Source organism: Aquila chrysaetos, chromosome 7, assembly GCF_900496995.4.
Source record: "Aquila chrysaetos chrysaetos chromosome 7, bAquChr1.4, whole genome shotgun sequence".
Taxonomy (NCBI): Eukaryota; Metazoa; Chordata; class Aves; order Accipitriformes; family Accipitridae; genus Aquila; species Aquila chrysaetos.
The window spans coordinates 15,610,851-15,627,763 of NC_044010.1; the positions used below are offsets into that span (position 1 = coordinate 15,610,851).

At 36.6% G+C, this 16,913-nt stretch overlaps 1 protein-coding gene across 11 annotated transcripts in view; it reads right to left on the reverse strand.

Moving 5' to 3' along the window:
* DCAF6 (DDB1 and CUL4 associated factor 6) overlaps window positions 1-16,913 on the reverse strand; it is a 113,081-nt gene that overhangs the window by 58,932 nt on the left and 37,236 nt on the right. For 6 of the 11 annotated variants that reach the window (XM_041124793.1, XM_030019876.2, XM_030019878.2 and 3 more), the window contains exons 8-11: window positions 14,274-14,367; window positions 10,983-11,102; window positions 10,501-10,746; window positions 4,985-5,152 (exon numbers count right to left, since the gene is read on the reverse strand). In XM_041124793.1, coding sequence (XP_040980727.1) covers window positions 4,985-5,152; window positions 10,501-10,746; window positions 10,983-11,102; window positions 14,274-14,367 — 628 coding nt within the window. The remainder of the gene's footprint in view (window positions 1-4,984; window positions 5,153-10,500; window positions 10,747-10,982; window positions 11,103-14,273; window positions 14,368-16,913) is intronic. The other 5 variants (XM_041124794.1, XM_030019882.2, XM_030019884.2 and 2 more) reach the window with 1 other exon arrangement.

Here is a 16,913-nt window from a genome sequence, read left to right on the forward strand (position 1 = left end):
AATTTTATTAAGACCTCAGGTTATACAACAGTAAGTAAAAGGTAGGTATGTTTTACCATGTCCATCATTCAATCACAGTAAGCGAAAATGAAAAATTTCCTAGGTAGTAGTCCATGCCAGTGTAGGCTTAAATCTCCCACATTTCATTATTATTTTGATGTCTTCTTACAACTTTGTGAATGCATTTCACTTGTAATATGAGAATTTTTAAACAACACATAGGAAGCAGCCTAAATATTCCAATTAATATGTTTAACAAAAGAGTTCAGTTTGTAGCAATTTCAAACTCACTTCCCCCCCCCCCCCCCCCCCCCCCCCCTTTTTCAAGTCCCCTGAAGCCACAGATCACCAGCACCCCTTGAAGTGGCACTGCAGTCTGGAACCCCACACCTCAGGCAGGGAAATAAACATGACCATGAAACCAGCCTAGAGAAGTTCAGGTAAATGCCTCTTTTTTTAATATATGGCTTTGTTTTGTAAAAATTCTGAAAAAGTACTTTCATCATTTCTGATAAAGCTTTGAAAGAAGTATTACCAAAACTGTGCCATATAGTTAAAAAAACAAACAAAAATCCAAACTCTTACCTGAGCCTTCACAGGCTGAGTCTACATCCCAATGCAGTTCACCACTGGTTGTAATGTCACCAGTACATTCTAAACTGGAACACCACTTAAAGAGGGAACTGGAGATTCATAAATTTGGGGAACCTCAAACAGAAAATAGAAGATAATTTTAAAGTCAGTTATATGCTGAATGATCTTCCTATAGTTTGGGCAATCAGCACCTGACTTCATCAAAATATTAGCATGCCTCCTCTACTGTTTTGGTTAAAAAAATTTCCTCCTTATATCACTATAACAGCAGCTCCAGTGTGAGAGTCAGGCCTGAAGCAGTAAGACCTGTTTTTAAAGCCCTAAACATAGTACATATAGTGGACCTCAATCTAAGAAACTAAATACTTGTTTTAATAACTAGGAATAATTGCTTTGCACAGTGAGTAAGCTTCAGATAGACACATTTCTACATTGGGGTGTTTACAAAGAAACTAGTAATAAAAACTGCAGTCAGCCCTTGTTCTTTGCAGGAAGCTTTAACACAGAAATGAAGGTCTGTTTTAAAGACACTGACCATATAGACTTTTGAAACAACCAAAGTTTAAAAAAAAAAAAAAAAAATCAAGTCACTGTGCATCACAGGTTCTGCAATATGTCAGCATGCACATGTATATATCTTTATTCCACAATAAATACAGTCTAAATCAAATTAATTTTTCCTCAGAAAAGAAAGTTCACATTACTTCATATTTTTGTGGGTAAGATCATGCACACTGAGACCACTACAGTAACCCCTGATGCACACTGATCTGTAATACTCGTTTATTTTTTTTTTTTCACTTCAAGATCAGCTGGTTCACGTTTCTGTAACTTCTCAAATTGCATTCAATTCATTTAAGGTTCTCAAAAAGAGGGGTAACGTAGGTAATGGCAATGCATACAGCATATCAGCACTGGGCAGAGCAGCAATAACAATAGGTTAAAAAGTTTACTTTCTTTGTAGTTTGCATATAGCACATATATGCTGTTGTTTAAATACTGCACAGGATCTGAATGTTATGAAATGCCACAAAAATGTAAGTCAAAACTAGGCTTTGTTGCAGAAAGTATATAATAAAAACACACCAACTTACCATAGTTCCCTAATTAAAGTTAAAAAACCTGAATCTGTTCAATACCTAAGCAAAGGCTTGAAGACAAAATAGACCTGATATACAGAGCATACACTGCTTCTAAAACTCTGCTAAATTTGTACAATACTTATGAGAGGTATCCACCAAAACAAAGTCTCTTTGCCACCTGAGGATGAAGTATCTTTTTCCTCAACATTACATCTGCCCACTGTGAATCATTACTCAGTTAACTCACTTTTGCATTCAACAACATAAACTTTTGACCATATTTTTGTAAAGAGTGAAGGTTAACTATTACAGATACAGCTTACAAATCGTCATGTAACTATTACAAGTCCTTAGACTAGGAGACAGAATAACTACCATACAGTCTAATTTTCTATTAAACCTGTAAAAGCTTTCAGCTCTTGACATCTTCTACTGGTAATTTCTTACATGGCTGGAGTATTTTTCTCCAGCCTGTGTCTACAACTATAATTGAGCTGTGATTGCAAAGATAATGATTAAGAATGAAATCCAGGTCAGAAGAAATGGCCTTAGTCTCACACCGAATTCCCCCCAAAATTGCAAGTGTAAATTGTACAAGTTTTGCCAGAGTAGGGATTGAGAACTTGCAGCCCTGGCCAGAGGCTATGATGCCATTTCACATAGTGGCAGACACATTTTGGGGTGTAATTTTTTGTTTGAAAATTTACAACTAGTATGTGCCTGAAAACTAAACATCTGCCTCAAGACAGAGCATCAAAGACAATCTTGCAGGAAAAAAAAGAGAGAGATTGTCTCTGTATGGGAATTTGTTATTAAAGAAACCCAAAACAAACCTAAGAACTTCTTTTTTTCCTGCCACATTTCTGAAATGTCAGCTTACCACAGGGTTGGAAAACAATTGTCTCTATGGAGAAGCAAGAGACCAAAAATCTGCACCTCTGGTTTTCCTAAGGAATAGATTGCAGATACACATCTTACAAAAGTAAGTCTTGGGAGGTCAGAAAAGGAGAATAAAACAAAGTAACTTGCAGAAAAAGAAATGAGCAAATACAGAGAATATTTCCATGTCCAGAGTGCAGAAATATTAAAAAGTAAATAGACAATACAAGGGTGATCTGGATTCCACAATAAAAAAAAAGTTTCATATGTTTCCTCCCAATATAATGGAAGGAGGAATACAATGAAAGAAGCTGATGAAGCACAGCAGGAATTTCTTGTATTTACACATACAAGTAGAAAGGAAAAGGTAACGTAATCTTTTATCAAATTTCTTGAGGAATAATTGACCAAACACATTAAATATTTAAATTTGAATTCATCATTTTAAATCTACTGTCTATAATGCTGAAGGTAACAAATTCCACGAATCAGACCAAACAGCAAAAAGATATACATCCTAAAGAGTTGGAGGTCAGGTAGCAAAACCGTTACCCCTTCCGCTCCCCAGAAATAAATGTTTCCATAGTGCTAAGTGAATCTATCTTTCAAAGCAGTTACTTAAGTAAAATGGTTAAATTTGCAAATTCATTGTCATCACATGAAGAATGAGGTAAATATTTGAATACTAGTTTCCTCCAAGGCTATGTATGTGTTCTGTGGTTCCCTGGTGATCTCAAACAAAACTGTCTGACCTTCCCATTAATTACATTAAAATTCAAAGCATGTGGGAAGTCAAAACTCCAAGAGGCAGTGGTGGGGGATCCAAACTAACTACAATACATCTCTGACTCCCAGTCAAAGCAATTACTCAGCTTAAAGCTACGAATTTGTGTCAGTATGGAACCTACAGTGTGTTGACCACAAACAACTGGGAGTAAAGAATTACATTGCATCCTTAAAGGAGCACTAAGAAGGAGATGGGTGAGACAGTGTCAAGCAAAACCCCAACCAACATATGCTTCAGAGGTAGTAAAATATCCACAGATATACCTCAAGGCGAAAATTCTACAGATATGGTTGTAATGAAACTTTTTTCAACTTCAGTTCAAAGGGAAACAATTTAATTTAAAAAATTATTTTTAAGTCATTCCAAAAAGAAAATGGAAGATCAAGATCTATAGACTGTGTTAGCTATGGTTTTGCCTCTATCAATACATATCTTTGAGTTAATAAATTCTGATGTTCGGTTTGCGGAAAAAAAATTGGTAGTGTTTTTTTTTTTTTCTGGCAGGAAACTGCAGCCACCTACAAGAACACTGCTACCATTGTTTTTCTTGTTCTCCTCCTAGAAGTAACAGGCACCTATGGCCACCATCCCTAGGATAAGCACACAGCCCTCCAGGATTTACTAGTTTCCAAACATTCTCAAAACTCACTGTAGAATTTTCTAGTGTAGGAAGTTACTCAAAATTCAATAACTACATATTGTAACTAGATCACTAGCCACTGTTGTATCAAATTGTTCTGCAAGGCTCCAGAGAAATGAATAGACTGAACAGTAGCAAGTCAAGCTGTGAATTTATGACACAATCCTTCTAAGTAATTTAGCCACACCTCAACTGTCACAAAATTTATCTATAGAAGAAACATTGCTAGACATTACTTCTCAACACAAAATATGCTGATTTTTCACACAGCATGCAGCTCACTCATTTTTACATGGTGCCATGAAAAAGTTTGCTTCAAGTTTGTGCTTTAGGGTTTACCTCTTTATTCATATGCATGCTTCTACCCTAACTTTCTCAAGTATGTCTCTTTTCATTACAAACATTTCCAAGAATCTCTTGTCATAATTTTTAATCTCAATAAGAAGAGGAAGAGGATGGTGAAATAAAAAGTCACTCTGTTCAAAAAAAGGAGAGCATATCTGGGGACTTAGGCTTGTTACAAGTATTTTCCCTATACTTACTGTAAAACCATAGCATTTAAGAGTGCCAAAATTCTGGTTTACTGAATTGTTACCCTGAATTAGAACATATGCTAAACCAAAGCCAAGTCTTAAATGTTATTCTTGGATACAATTAACACCAAAATGCAATTTCAAGTGTGTAAGTACCTCACTCTACTCAGGACACAGCAATTTCTTGCTCAACTGCTCTAACAAACATTGCACATACCTGATACCATGCACCTAGGAAACTTTCTCCATATAGTATCATTTAGCTATATAATCCAAACATGTTAGATAAATGAAAACTGTCAGTATGACTCTTTCCCTAGCCATGTGATGATAAACACCACCACATGCAAGGTAAGACAAGCAGCAAATGCATTAACTGTCTTGCTCTGGAAGAGAAGCATCTCAGCAAACAACAGCAGCACAAACTATAACTACGTTAGCTGCTTAAGAAACCTTGACAAATGACAACCTGATGTCTGAGGGTCCTGTGAGGAGCCCTTAGAGGAGGACTGATCAGAGGAGGATGACTGTGGCGCTGAACCCTCAGCTAGCTCTCGCTGTCTCTGTTGTTCTGCCTTCTTAAGCCTCAGTCGCTGTAGACCCCTACGGATTATAGCTAACTCAGGTCCCATTAACTCTGACAAACAGGGAGAGGGGAAAAAAGAAAAAAAAAGTATGTAAAAGAAAGAAGCATTGAACATACAATATACAGAACGGGGGGGGGGGGGGGGGGGGGGGGGACACTGACCAAAGAGAGAAGCAACAGATACTAAGTGTAATTACAGTGAAAAAAAGTACGTAAATCATTTACTAACATCCAGAAATTATAAAATAAAATATTGAAATTGTTTTTCTCTTCCTAAATGCATGAATTACAGGACTTAAAAGTTCAGGATTCACATCATACAATCCACCCCCCACCCCATCTCCAACACTTAAACCATTTAGCAAAGAATTATTTAACAAAAATAGATAGATCCTGACTGATTCAAAACAAAGCAAACAACAGAAGTATTCATTTTCATGTTCCTAACACACATAACAAATGAGAATATTCATGCTGTAAAATTGTGCAACTGTGGTCTACAGGTAAATTTTCAAAATGAATGTGATAGCTTCCTGATGGGTGGAATTTAGTACAATTTTGATCAAAATAAACCCGTGAAAAAAGTAAACTGGAACTATGGAAATAGGTGGCAGAACAGCATCTAATCAAAAAATACACTTTACCATGAACTCATTTTTTATCTCAGACATTCCCAGTGGGTGAGGATTCAAAGTCTGAAAACACTGTTAAGTGGTCCTACAGAGAAAGTAATTTATTGGATCATAAACAATTCCTAGTATCATTCTCTTAACAGGCTATTCTTTCAGTTCTGTCTTTAGAGAACTGAAGAGAACTTTATTGTTTTCATCACTCTGTCTTTATTCATTTGTCAGTTATACCGTTTCGGCACGTACCAGTCCACTGTCTGATTAACGTATTTTTTTGCAAACTGCTATAAAACTAGGCATCCAAGTAATTTTTTATTCTTTCCATACTCTTTGCAGATTTCCTCCACTTACACAAGTGCTGTATAGCAAGTGCTTCTCCTCATACAACACAGACTGTGTCTTTATTAGCAATAGCTGAAGAACACCATTGACCTGAACCACTGTTGAACTACTCTCATCTGTAATATAGTAGGGTAGAGAAGCTAATTCTGACTCAGATATTCACATCAAATGCTCTAGCTAGTTCTGCTGTAAACTGCTAGCCTAGACCTATCCTGAATATATTTATATCAAGGGCACTCTGTAGTATTTTGTAGATGTAAGGAAATCTGCAAAGAAAAGAAATAATCAGTACTATGAAATGTTAAAATACTAGAGAGCATTACATTGGCATATAACCTTTCATGCAAGCAAAAGCTTTACAAATATTCTGTAACTCTTATTCACTCAGTGAAGCAAGCAAATTTTAAATTTTCTTTCATAAAAAGAAACAAACCCAAAGACATAATCCAATCATTCAAAAATTAGTGGCAGGCACCAGTTAATATCAAATAGTCATGAGCTCTAATGTCCTCAGTCTAATACCACTTCTGGGAAATACATCCTGCCAGTTTATGGTTGATGAGGTATAAGAAAAAAAGATATACTTCCTAAAAGGAATATAGCATCAAAGAGATCTGCTATGAATGGTTTTCATGTGCCATGAACATTTATGGAAAAACAGTCTAGAAAATGCTCTTAAGGAAATTTCAATGATGTCTAAAATGGCAGTTTTCAGTACTTGCTGCTGATTCAGTTCTACTCAGTCCAGAGACAGTTACAATTTAAGATGTAACAAGAACTACAATTCAAAATGTAGAGGCAACTACTATCCTGAATACATTTAACAACAACACCTTTTAACACATTTCAAAAATCTCTAAGCAAATGTTTATTTTGCCAGCAAATGGAGTGAGGAAAAAGAAATGGAAAGAAAAAACAGCTATTGCCACTTTCCCATTCAAAATTTAAAAGCAAAGTTACCTTATATCAGAACACACATTAAGATTAAGCTTTGTCCTAATTACTCAATTGCCCCCTACCCCCCGCCCCTACCCCTGGTACCAAAGTGTATCTGAAATATTATTTATGGGGAAAAAAGCATTATTATATATTACAGTTTGTTGTATTTTATGTTTATTTGTGGCTTAAAACTACAGCATCTTAAAACTCATGTAAAAAATGAATGAATGCTTTCCACTGAATAGGCCAAGTAGGGCAAGAAAATAATTTTTTTTTTTCCTCAGTGACAAACATGAAAATCTCCAGCAATTGTTCTGTCTCATAAAAAAAATTATTCAAACATACTGACAAGAACAGGCTACTGAGATTTTGTGCTGATCATCTTGATTATTTGCAACCTACTCAAATGTTCCAACTGTATTCTTCCAGAATATACATTCTGATAGAGAGACTTATCCCAACAAGCTCCAGCACCGAACCATTTTTTGTACTGACTCTATTTTGAACATGTACGTTTTTAAAACATTAAGCAATGAAGTCAGTCACATGTAGAAGCTCAAATGCTCACCACGTGGCATATTTTCTGGAACACCATACCAACAATATATTTGAATCATAATACATATGCAAAGGTATTGCTATTTCAAAGACAGGATTACCACTGGCACCTGTGTTCAGTACAGAAATCTGTAGAAATGATTTATGGAAAGCTGTTTATAAGCCTGTTCCAGTCTGTAGTGTGAATTCATGCTCCAATTCTAAAGTAATTACCCAAAAACATATTTTTCATTTGCTAACTCTTCGCTAAAATGTTCAAACTTGTATCTGCCACCACTTTAAGCAAAATGATGGCTGAAAGCCTCTCACTTTCCTACTTCCATTTTCCAAAATGGTTCCCCAGTTATCCATCTTTTACAACACACCTCTATCTGGTCTTCCTACTCAACCCCACTGTATTTAAGCTATTTCTATTATCACTTTCCCTATCCTGTCACCCCAAAAAGCAGCAGGTTTTATTCACCTCTAAACACAGCTAAACAAACTCAGGGAATCCTGTTCTTAATGCAGAGCGCAGTCTTTTCACATTTATAGACTAGAGACTGAGAGTAAATAAAATCTCATAGCTGAGCACCCTTATGGGTTACGTAAGTACACAAACATTGCAAAATGGAAATTCACATTCAAGCCTACCCATTCATAAACCCACTGCTACTGCTCTGCCATGACCTGCTCCTTCTGCCCAGGGGCTTCCCCTTTCCCTGAACTTGCCCATGTTACCCAAAGACTTGTTTTACAGTAACTTAACTGTTTTAAAAGCAGTGCAAACCAGACAAGATGCTTACTAGGTGTGCAAACATATAGTACTATTAAGTTTACTCCTGCAGGTGTCCTGTAGACAATTTAAAGATGGCAGCTGGTCCTACAATTAAAATCTGCATACAGCAATAAAGAATACCAGATAAAGTTTTGCCTGTTTGTTTCTGTGGATTCAGAATATGGGGGATTGAGGGACAGTGATTTTTTTTTTTTTTTTTTTTTTAAAGAATCAGCAGCCAATCTGACACCCTGTTTAGATGTAGTCAAAGAAGTTATCAAACATTATACAGTAAATCAGAAAGTATCTACTGTCTGTCAACAAAACAACCACCACTACCCCTTTCAAAACTGAATACATGGAGTCTTAAGTCCGAAGTAACACTGGGAAAGAGGAAATGCTCTTAGAGAAGAGCTGGATGAAGAAATAACAACTTCAGCTTCATGCTAGCAGAATAAACTTTTACTTAGAAATTCAGAAAGATTCAGAGAAAAAGAAGAAAATGCTTTCTCTAGTCAGCATACTTTCTTTAAAATGAAGGACAGAAAATGCATAATAATTCCAGAAATGTTCTCTAGCACATTATCATTATGCAGCCTACAAGGTTTTAATGATGTAGCTTGAAGCATTTATTTTTAATATCTGACATACTCTCCTGGCCACTGTAAGCTCCAGAATATACCATATACTTTGAAAAATAAATAGATCAAAATGAACCCTTGGTAATGGTATCTGTGTTCTTTGGTGGCTATCCCTCTGTACCAAAGATAGTGGCAGCTAAATTGAGTTACACTGAATTAGAGTAGACCCCTTAATTTGTTGTGTGTGTATTGAGAAAAACTTGAGATTGCAGCAAGCTGACACCAATACTAAAAAAAAAAAAAAAAAAAAAAAAAAAAGACAGAGAGAGAGAGAAAAGGTGACTAAAGCCTCTGCTACTAAATAGATTTTCTAGCTTATTCTAGGAATAGTATCTGGACTGTGTGCATTGTCATGCTTCTGCTCACTGTTTATTTCCTCTAAATAAGTATGAGACTAGTTGGAAGGCTTGAAAGGACGAGAATGATACATTTAATGAATTTCAAAATCATTTCTCACCTGTCCCAAAGATTTTGGCTGCAGCAGCCACAGTACACTGAATGGCACACTTTTCCCCGGGAAATCCCTATCTCTCCTTTATACCCGATCCCCATCTCTCCAGAACATCCAATTTAGGGCCTGAAGATGCTATCAGTCATCTTTTCCAATGACAGAGACCTTGATTTTTTACAACAGAATTGGTACAAGACAGAAGTTGTATTTATACAAAAACCACGGGATTTTAAAATAATCAAGTCTGAACCTGTAGGTGTTTCAGATCACATCAGCCTTTCCACCACAACTATGAGGCCTAGAAACTCACTTTAAAAAAGTAAAAATAAACTCTTGTGCAAATACTTAACCCTAAGGGCTGTGGTATCTTTTCCTGCATAGAGATGGAAAAATGCAAGTCAACGCATAAGGTGCTCTTTTACTAACCAAATAAGTTTCTGACATTGACAGTGGAATATACTTTCTTCTTTTTCCCCACAATAAGAATGTAAGTCTATATTAAATAGAGATGAGGTTTTTTTAAGTTTGTATATCTTGAAGATCAGTATGTAGTATAATTTAACCAATAATGAAGTATCACGTGAGGTAAGCCCTGTCTATGTGGATAGTTAGAGAAGCAAAAAAAATAACATTGCTGACTCTGAAATGTTGAGGATGTAGATTCCTACCGAAGGAGACATTCTCTGCTTCCTCTGATTATAACAGGAATAGGTTCTGCTATTCATTGCACTGATGCTGCTACAGCCAAATCACAGCTGAAGAAGGCATGGTGTTATTTATACTTCATGAAGAGAATAATAATTTTAGAAAAAACAAGCAATAATTTTTTACTTCTACTTCGAAAGACAACACTGGTTATCCCCTTTGAGATTTCTTCTTCAGGCAGACTTAGACAGTTGATGGTTTTACTCTTTGTTTAAACTACAGCTGCAGTCAGTTGATAACTATAAAATACCTAGTCTCATTAAGGATGTGCAAGAAGGAAAACAGATTGTGATCAATTACTCAAAATATCCTAAAATAAAATTGTTTCTCAATGAAAGTGTTTTTCATAAACAAGGACAAGATGGATTTCTTCTCACCAGACTGATGGAGCACAGGTTGAGCTGAGGCCCCTAAAGAAGGCCTTTGTTCATTATCAGGAGAGGACAATAATGAAGTTGAAGGGGGACTTTCTGTTGAAGATGATGTTGAAGGAGCTTGGGCTGACATTGTAGAAGATGATGATGATGGAAGTTGTTCAGAACCATCTACTTCCATTGCAGTTTCTGATTCTGTACTAGGTGGCACGTTACTAGTAGCAGGAGCATCTGTCCGATTAGTCCCACCTTTGATTAAAAATAAATAAAAAAAGCAAGAAAAACAATAGCCCAAAGGTAAACTTACTCTGTCTCTAAAGATCCCTTTGCATTACCATTCATATGGCAAACAAGTGTGCTCAGTTCTTCAGAGTGCACTAAAAATTTTTTAGTTTACACCCCAAAAATGCTGATATTCAAGGACTGTACCCCCAGTATAAACATATTTCTGTTGTAATTATTATTCTTGCAAAGAAGGAAATCACCTCTGGACCGTGATCTTCCTCGTCCTCGATTGCTTTGTGCAACTTCACTAGCTTCTTCAAACCATCTTGACAGCATGTCTGACATCCTTTGCATTAGAGAGACATTAGGACTTTGCTCCCCTGTAAAACAAGTAAAGCTGAAAGTTTTATCTACAAGTTTACAAAAGCATTAATTTTTGCCCCCATTTCTTCTTTCATAACCACCCCCCCGCCCCGTAAGGTATATAACTAGCAATCCCCTGAACCATCTCCTTTTTTCAGCACTACAGTCTAGCAAGAATTGCCAGCTGAACATGGCACCACATAAAAACCAACAGTCCTTCCTCCTTCTCTGTTTTACAATTATGCAGAGCTTTTGTACACATGACATTGTGAAATTTATGTCATTCAGTTTTAAATGCCAGTTAAATAAGTTAAGAAAGCCTAGATTAAGTTTTTCCAGCTTATTATAAAATAACCGATTTTACCATTAAACAATGAAAGAGCAAGACTAGCACAAAATTAGCACATAATGTTTTTAACATTTCCAAAAGGCTTCTGCATGACTTACAGCAAAATCTTCGACATACTTTCTTTCAACATAACTCAAAACATTTTCTTCTCATTTTATTTCTGGTTTTATTACATACGAAACAAAATTTGTTTCAAGAAAGAACACAGAAAAAATTCAATTTGTAAAGGGCTGAAATGGAATATTTGAATCTTTAACTTTTTTGTATTCTGTGAAACGTTTGGGGCTTTTTGTTTAGTTTTGAGAGTTTTGTTTGTTTGGGGGCAGGTTAAGTGGTTGTGGTTTTTTGGGGGAGGAGTTTGGTTTGTCGGTTGGTTGGCGTTTTGGGGGGGTTCATTTTTGGGGGTTTGGTTTTGGTTTTGTTTGTTGAGTTTTGGTTTTGGGGGGCTTGGGGTTTTTTTTTGGGGGGGTGGTGTGTGGTTTGGGGTTTTTTGTTTGTTTGTTTTTACACATTGGCATCTTCCAATAGAAGACCATTCCACTCGTACTGAAGTAAGAGCTTATGCTGGCCCCTTAGCCACTTTGGAAGTATGCTGTGTTTAAGCAACTTTTGGAAAAGTTTTGTACTTGAAGAGCTTAAGAAATAGAATCCTTGTGAAGTACAATTACTTATCAAAATACATACGTGAAAAATATTTTACTACCCTGCATACAAAAGCTAACACTAAGATTCTGGAGTATACTTGGGAAGAACATGCAGTGATAATATGCCTCTCAAACATCAGTGCTGCTACCTGCACAGATGTTAGAAAAGCCAAAAGACTAATCAAATGACTGGAGCAACTGATTATCTTTCAGGACTGCATATAATCTTCACTGCTAGGATACAGCTTGAATATATCATCACTAGACCTTGCTTTTACATTACTTGCTTGAGTTTAGAAGACATTGTTGGGAATGGATAAGGGAAGAGGAACACACCAACCCACCACCCGCCCGAAACAGTGCCCCAGAGTCTGACCCAAATGCCCTTGTCTATCCTCATTTCCACACTACAGGTCTCGGACCCTCCCCTGGGATCCCTCATTCTCCCCTCCTGTACCCCAGGCAGAGGAGCTCTGGCCTCAGAAGCTTAGAACACAAAAAGTAGAATGCAACAGCTGAAGAAAACAGACAAAAGGTGGTTAATGATAGGAAGACAGAATAATGAACAGTTAACAGAAAAATAAGTCACAGGTCACCACATGCCTAACTAATGCAACACAGCTATTCTCTCTCAGTCACTATACAGTTGTATCAAATAATGCACAGTACAGATCCTGAATCTTTGTTTTGAGAAAATAAAAATCTAGCCAGTGTCTATACTGGAGGAGTCTACTGGAAGAGTCCTTTTCTCAGGCTTTATTCTTCTCCCCAGCAGATTTAATCGGAAGGGAAATGACAGCTAGAATGACACTGTTTTTCAGCTAAATATCTTCAATGTAAATAAAAAGTAACTTTGTGCAAAGGCAAAGCTGCAACTAACTTTAATTGGGAAGACCTGCAACAAAGATGATAGCAAAAGTGTCCCTAATATGAGGAGGTATATACAAATGTGGTCTGTGGAATGAAAGCACCAAATAAGCAGAATGTAAAACTGTTAATAATCAAATCCTGTGGTATTAGAATAAGGCAGCACATGATGAAACTAAGGGAGCGATTTAAAAGAAAGGAAAGAAAGTCTTCCTTTACACAGTGGGCACTGAACTTCTGGAATTTTTTGCCATAGGAGATATTACCAACAGGTTCAAAAAAGGATTACAGAAACTCATAGGCAATAGAACCATATGCAGATTCTAAAAGAACAGATGGGAACGTACCCTCTAAAGTTTCTAATCCGGTAATTCTGAACACTGGGGGAACAACAAAGGCAACAGACTAAGGTAAGAGGACAGGCTCATGTTCCCTCCCTAAAGAGCATCTCCTATTGCCTGTGTCGGATACAGAATCCTACTCTACACGGACCATTAGTCTGATACAGCTAGACACTTCTATTCTAGTTTGTGGAATGAGGAAGAGGAGAAAACCAACACAGAAAGTCTGGAAAGGGAAATGGTAGGCAAAAAAGGGAGACAGATTTAAGGGAAGTAGAACAAATACTTGTACCCCCACATCCTGTCAGATATAAACAGAAACACATTATTAGATGAAGAGTAAGATGAGTGACAAAGCATCCTCTTCCCTGCTTTCACATCCCATTTTCTGACACTAAAGCATAGCTTTGGAAATGCTCTACCTACTGAAACCTCAAGTAATTGAGTAATATATTAGAAATGTGAAAATTTAAGTATAAAAATTTAGTTACTACATGTTTTATAAAAAAAGTGAAAGATACAATAGTAGAATCCTACTGCTTTGAATTCCAGTCCCCTCATGTAACCATTACAGAGCATTTCATTTGTAGCTTTGATTGCATATGAGGCTTGACTACAAAAAGGGAAATAAATATTTATGTTACTACATGACCAATGACAATGAAGTAAGCTCCCCTTGATTTACATCAGCCTAACTGAAGAAACATAATTCTTCTGGTAAGAATATTTTCAGTTTAGACATTTTTAAAAATCACTGTAGAACAGCAGTTCTGTCTTAAATTCTAAGAAAACCATCTTAAGACCTGGCCGATTCTTAAAACATGGACAGTTTAATCTGAAGCACTTGGATATTTCAGGAATACTTAAGAAAAATAGGAAAATAAAACCCAAACCAAAATGAAACAAAAAAACCCAACTAAAACCCAACCAAAACAAAAACACACAAGCAAAGACAACCACCCCCCGCCCCAGCTGCAAACACTTTACCATCTCTTTCTCGTTCACTCTCAGGCCTTGCTCTTGGTCCAGTATCTGACCAGTCCCCTCTTAGCCGCAAACGTTTAACAGGAGGTTGCCGTAACTAGAAATGAAAAAAACCAACCAAACCACAAAACCCCCCCGCGTTACAAAACTATTTAAGTTGGACAGTACAGCATTCTAAGTCTAAATATAAACACAAATTTATGTAACTTAATAAAATGGAAATATTGCATCTGTCACAAAAAAATTGAATGTCAGCCATATGTTCAGATCAACTATGAATAAGTACAACACTGTATCAATAGAATACAAGAGTTTTAGCTATGCAGAAGTTCAACAGTCTAAATCAATGACTCTCAGAACTAATGCAGCTTTTATTTTATGCAATACTAACTTTATTGTGTTGAGGCTTTCCATACTGAACGATAATAATTCAGGTTTTCCAGAATTCAGCCTGAATTCTGCAGAAATATTCACCTCTTCATGTTAAAAACTACACAGCAGCTTCAGTTTAATAAAATGTGGATTTGCAATTAAGCAAAATGAAAAAACAACCAGACATTAACAAAACAAAAAATTTTATGAAAATAAACTTTAGTTTATTTTTTAAACTGTGGGGTTTTTAAATTTTTTTATAACACAAGGTTTTTTGCAGCAGGAAGTATAAAACAAGTACTATATAGGTAGTGTTACTTTCAGCAACTTGAAAAGAAACAACTAGTGCTTTGAACATGCAGAAAGGCAGTTCAGAGCTTGAAATTAAATCTATTGGCTAGATATTTCTGGCTTAAAAAGTAAATAGTTGTGCTGACAATTTTAAATTAAATACAAAACCCCTGCAGTGAAAGCATATTAAAGTGTTAACTTTCAGGAGCCAGCAGATTCAGGAAGAAAGCTTTACCTTCCTTCTACTCCATACAATTTATAGCCAGGCTGAAATAAAAATAGCATTTAAGTAAAATCATCCAGCAAGAAAAGATTATAGGACATATTCTATGCCTACAAAAGAAAAGGATACATAGGATCTGTTATTAACAGGTGGTCACAATCTTCTCTCTCTATAGTAACTGGGCAGTCAACTCTCCACCAAATTACTTCACATCAGATTAACATTAGACAGAAGAAAGGGAAAAGTGCAGAACCATCCATTCATCACAGATTTTCTGGGTTCCTCTTTGCTTTCTCCTGCCTTAGTGAGGTAACAGCGTAACTCAGCTGGACGTTGTTCCTCAGCCCTACGAATTCCTACGGATCTACACACTCTTCTGATCAATAATGTTTGTACTAGTAATAGCAGCCTGTGGCCCAGTAAATACAGCATGATCATTGCTAGTAAGAGGCCACAGGCTTAATGTGAAGCTAACAACACAAGCCTCACACTTGTCAGGCTTTGTCTGGACTTGGAGCTTGGAGTTGCTTGGAGCTTTTTTAGCTCATTTAGCTGCAACAGCAATTGTCTAGTGACCAGGTGATTATCACCTAATTGGCTTTAGTTTTGCTTAGATTTGCATAGACGCGTGGCATACAACCTCTTGTTAACAGTTTTGATATATGCAGGAATGCCAACCAGTTAAGCTGTGCAAGAAAGAACTACCTATGACCATAGGATACTGATGCAGCATGAAGTAGTACTGGTATGGGCCAACAGCATGTGTGGACCCAGGAGGATACCAGAGACACCTTCTCACTCACCGTTGGCTGTTAACTGTACTACAAAGGTTGGACCCAAGCAACACTGTTTCAGGGGTAATAACAAGGACAAAGAACAACCACGCTATATTGGCAAACTGATAAAGAAAACACATCATGTACGTGTTTCAAAACATATAGCCTTCAAGCAGACTCTTAAGAAAAAGAGGGAAGAAAACATCAACATCATGTTTCTGCCAGCACAGAGGAGGAAGAAATCTCCATTGTTATCATCACACCCATCCTTCCAGTGAAGACAGCAGTATGCTAACAACTCATTGTAAAGTCCCTTGAGGCCCCTGTCTCAAACTAAAGGTAATGACCTTGGGATACAGAGGAACTTGTGAAATGGTGAGCATGCCAGGAAAAAAAGGAACGGCTGGTTGGGGGAGTGCAGGGGTAGAGGGAGAGACATAACTTCACTGTAGTTAAAGAGATTTGTTTTATATTGATCAGAAAATTTCGTTTGGAATGGTCAACGTCATTGTAGCTGAGCTGATAATAAACAACTGCTTGTGTTTTGGTTACACTGCTGAAACTTTTAATACTGCTCAGTAGTAGCGGCTCACCTCCTCAATCTAAACATGTTGTACCCCCTCATCTCTGTCATTAAATGATAACTTTTAACAAAGAGTATTTATACTTGATTTCAAGGAATATGCTTTTGGTGGCATGGAAAATAACACAGAACACACTTCAATTACAAGAATGACCTGCCACCCTTGCCGGTCTTATAACCCAAGGTTCATGCTTTCTCATCTTTAGGAGAGGGAGACCAGACAAGAAAACCAGAGTGACAAAATATTGTAAATATATAAATAAATATATTGTAAATATGCAAATTTTGTAACACAATCTACTTATCAACATCTCAATCTATGAACAGCAACATTAATTTAAATTAAACAGAAATACAACTGATATAAGTGTGCCATAAGAAAAAAAAAAAAACAACCA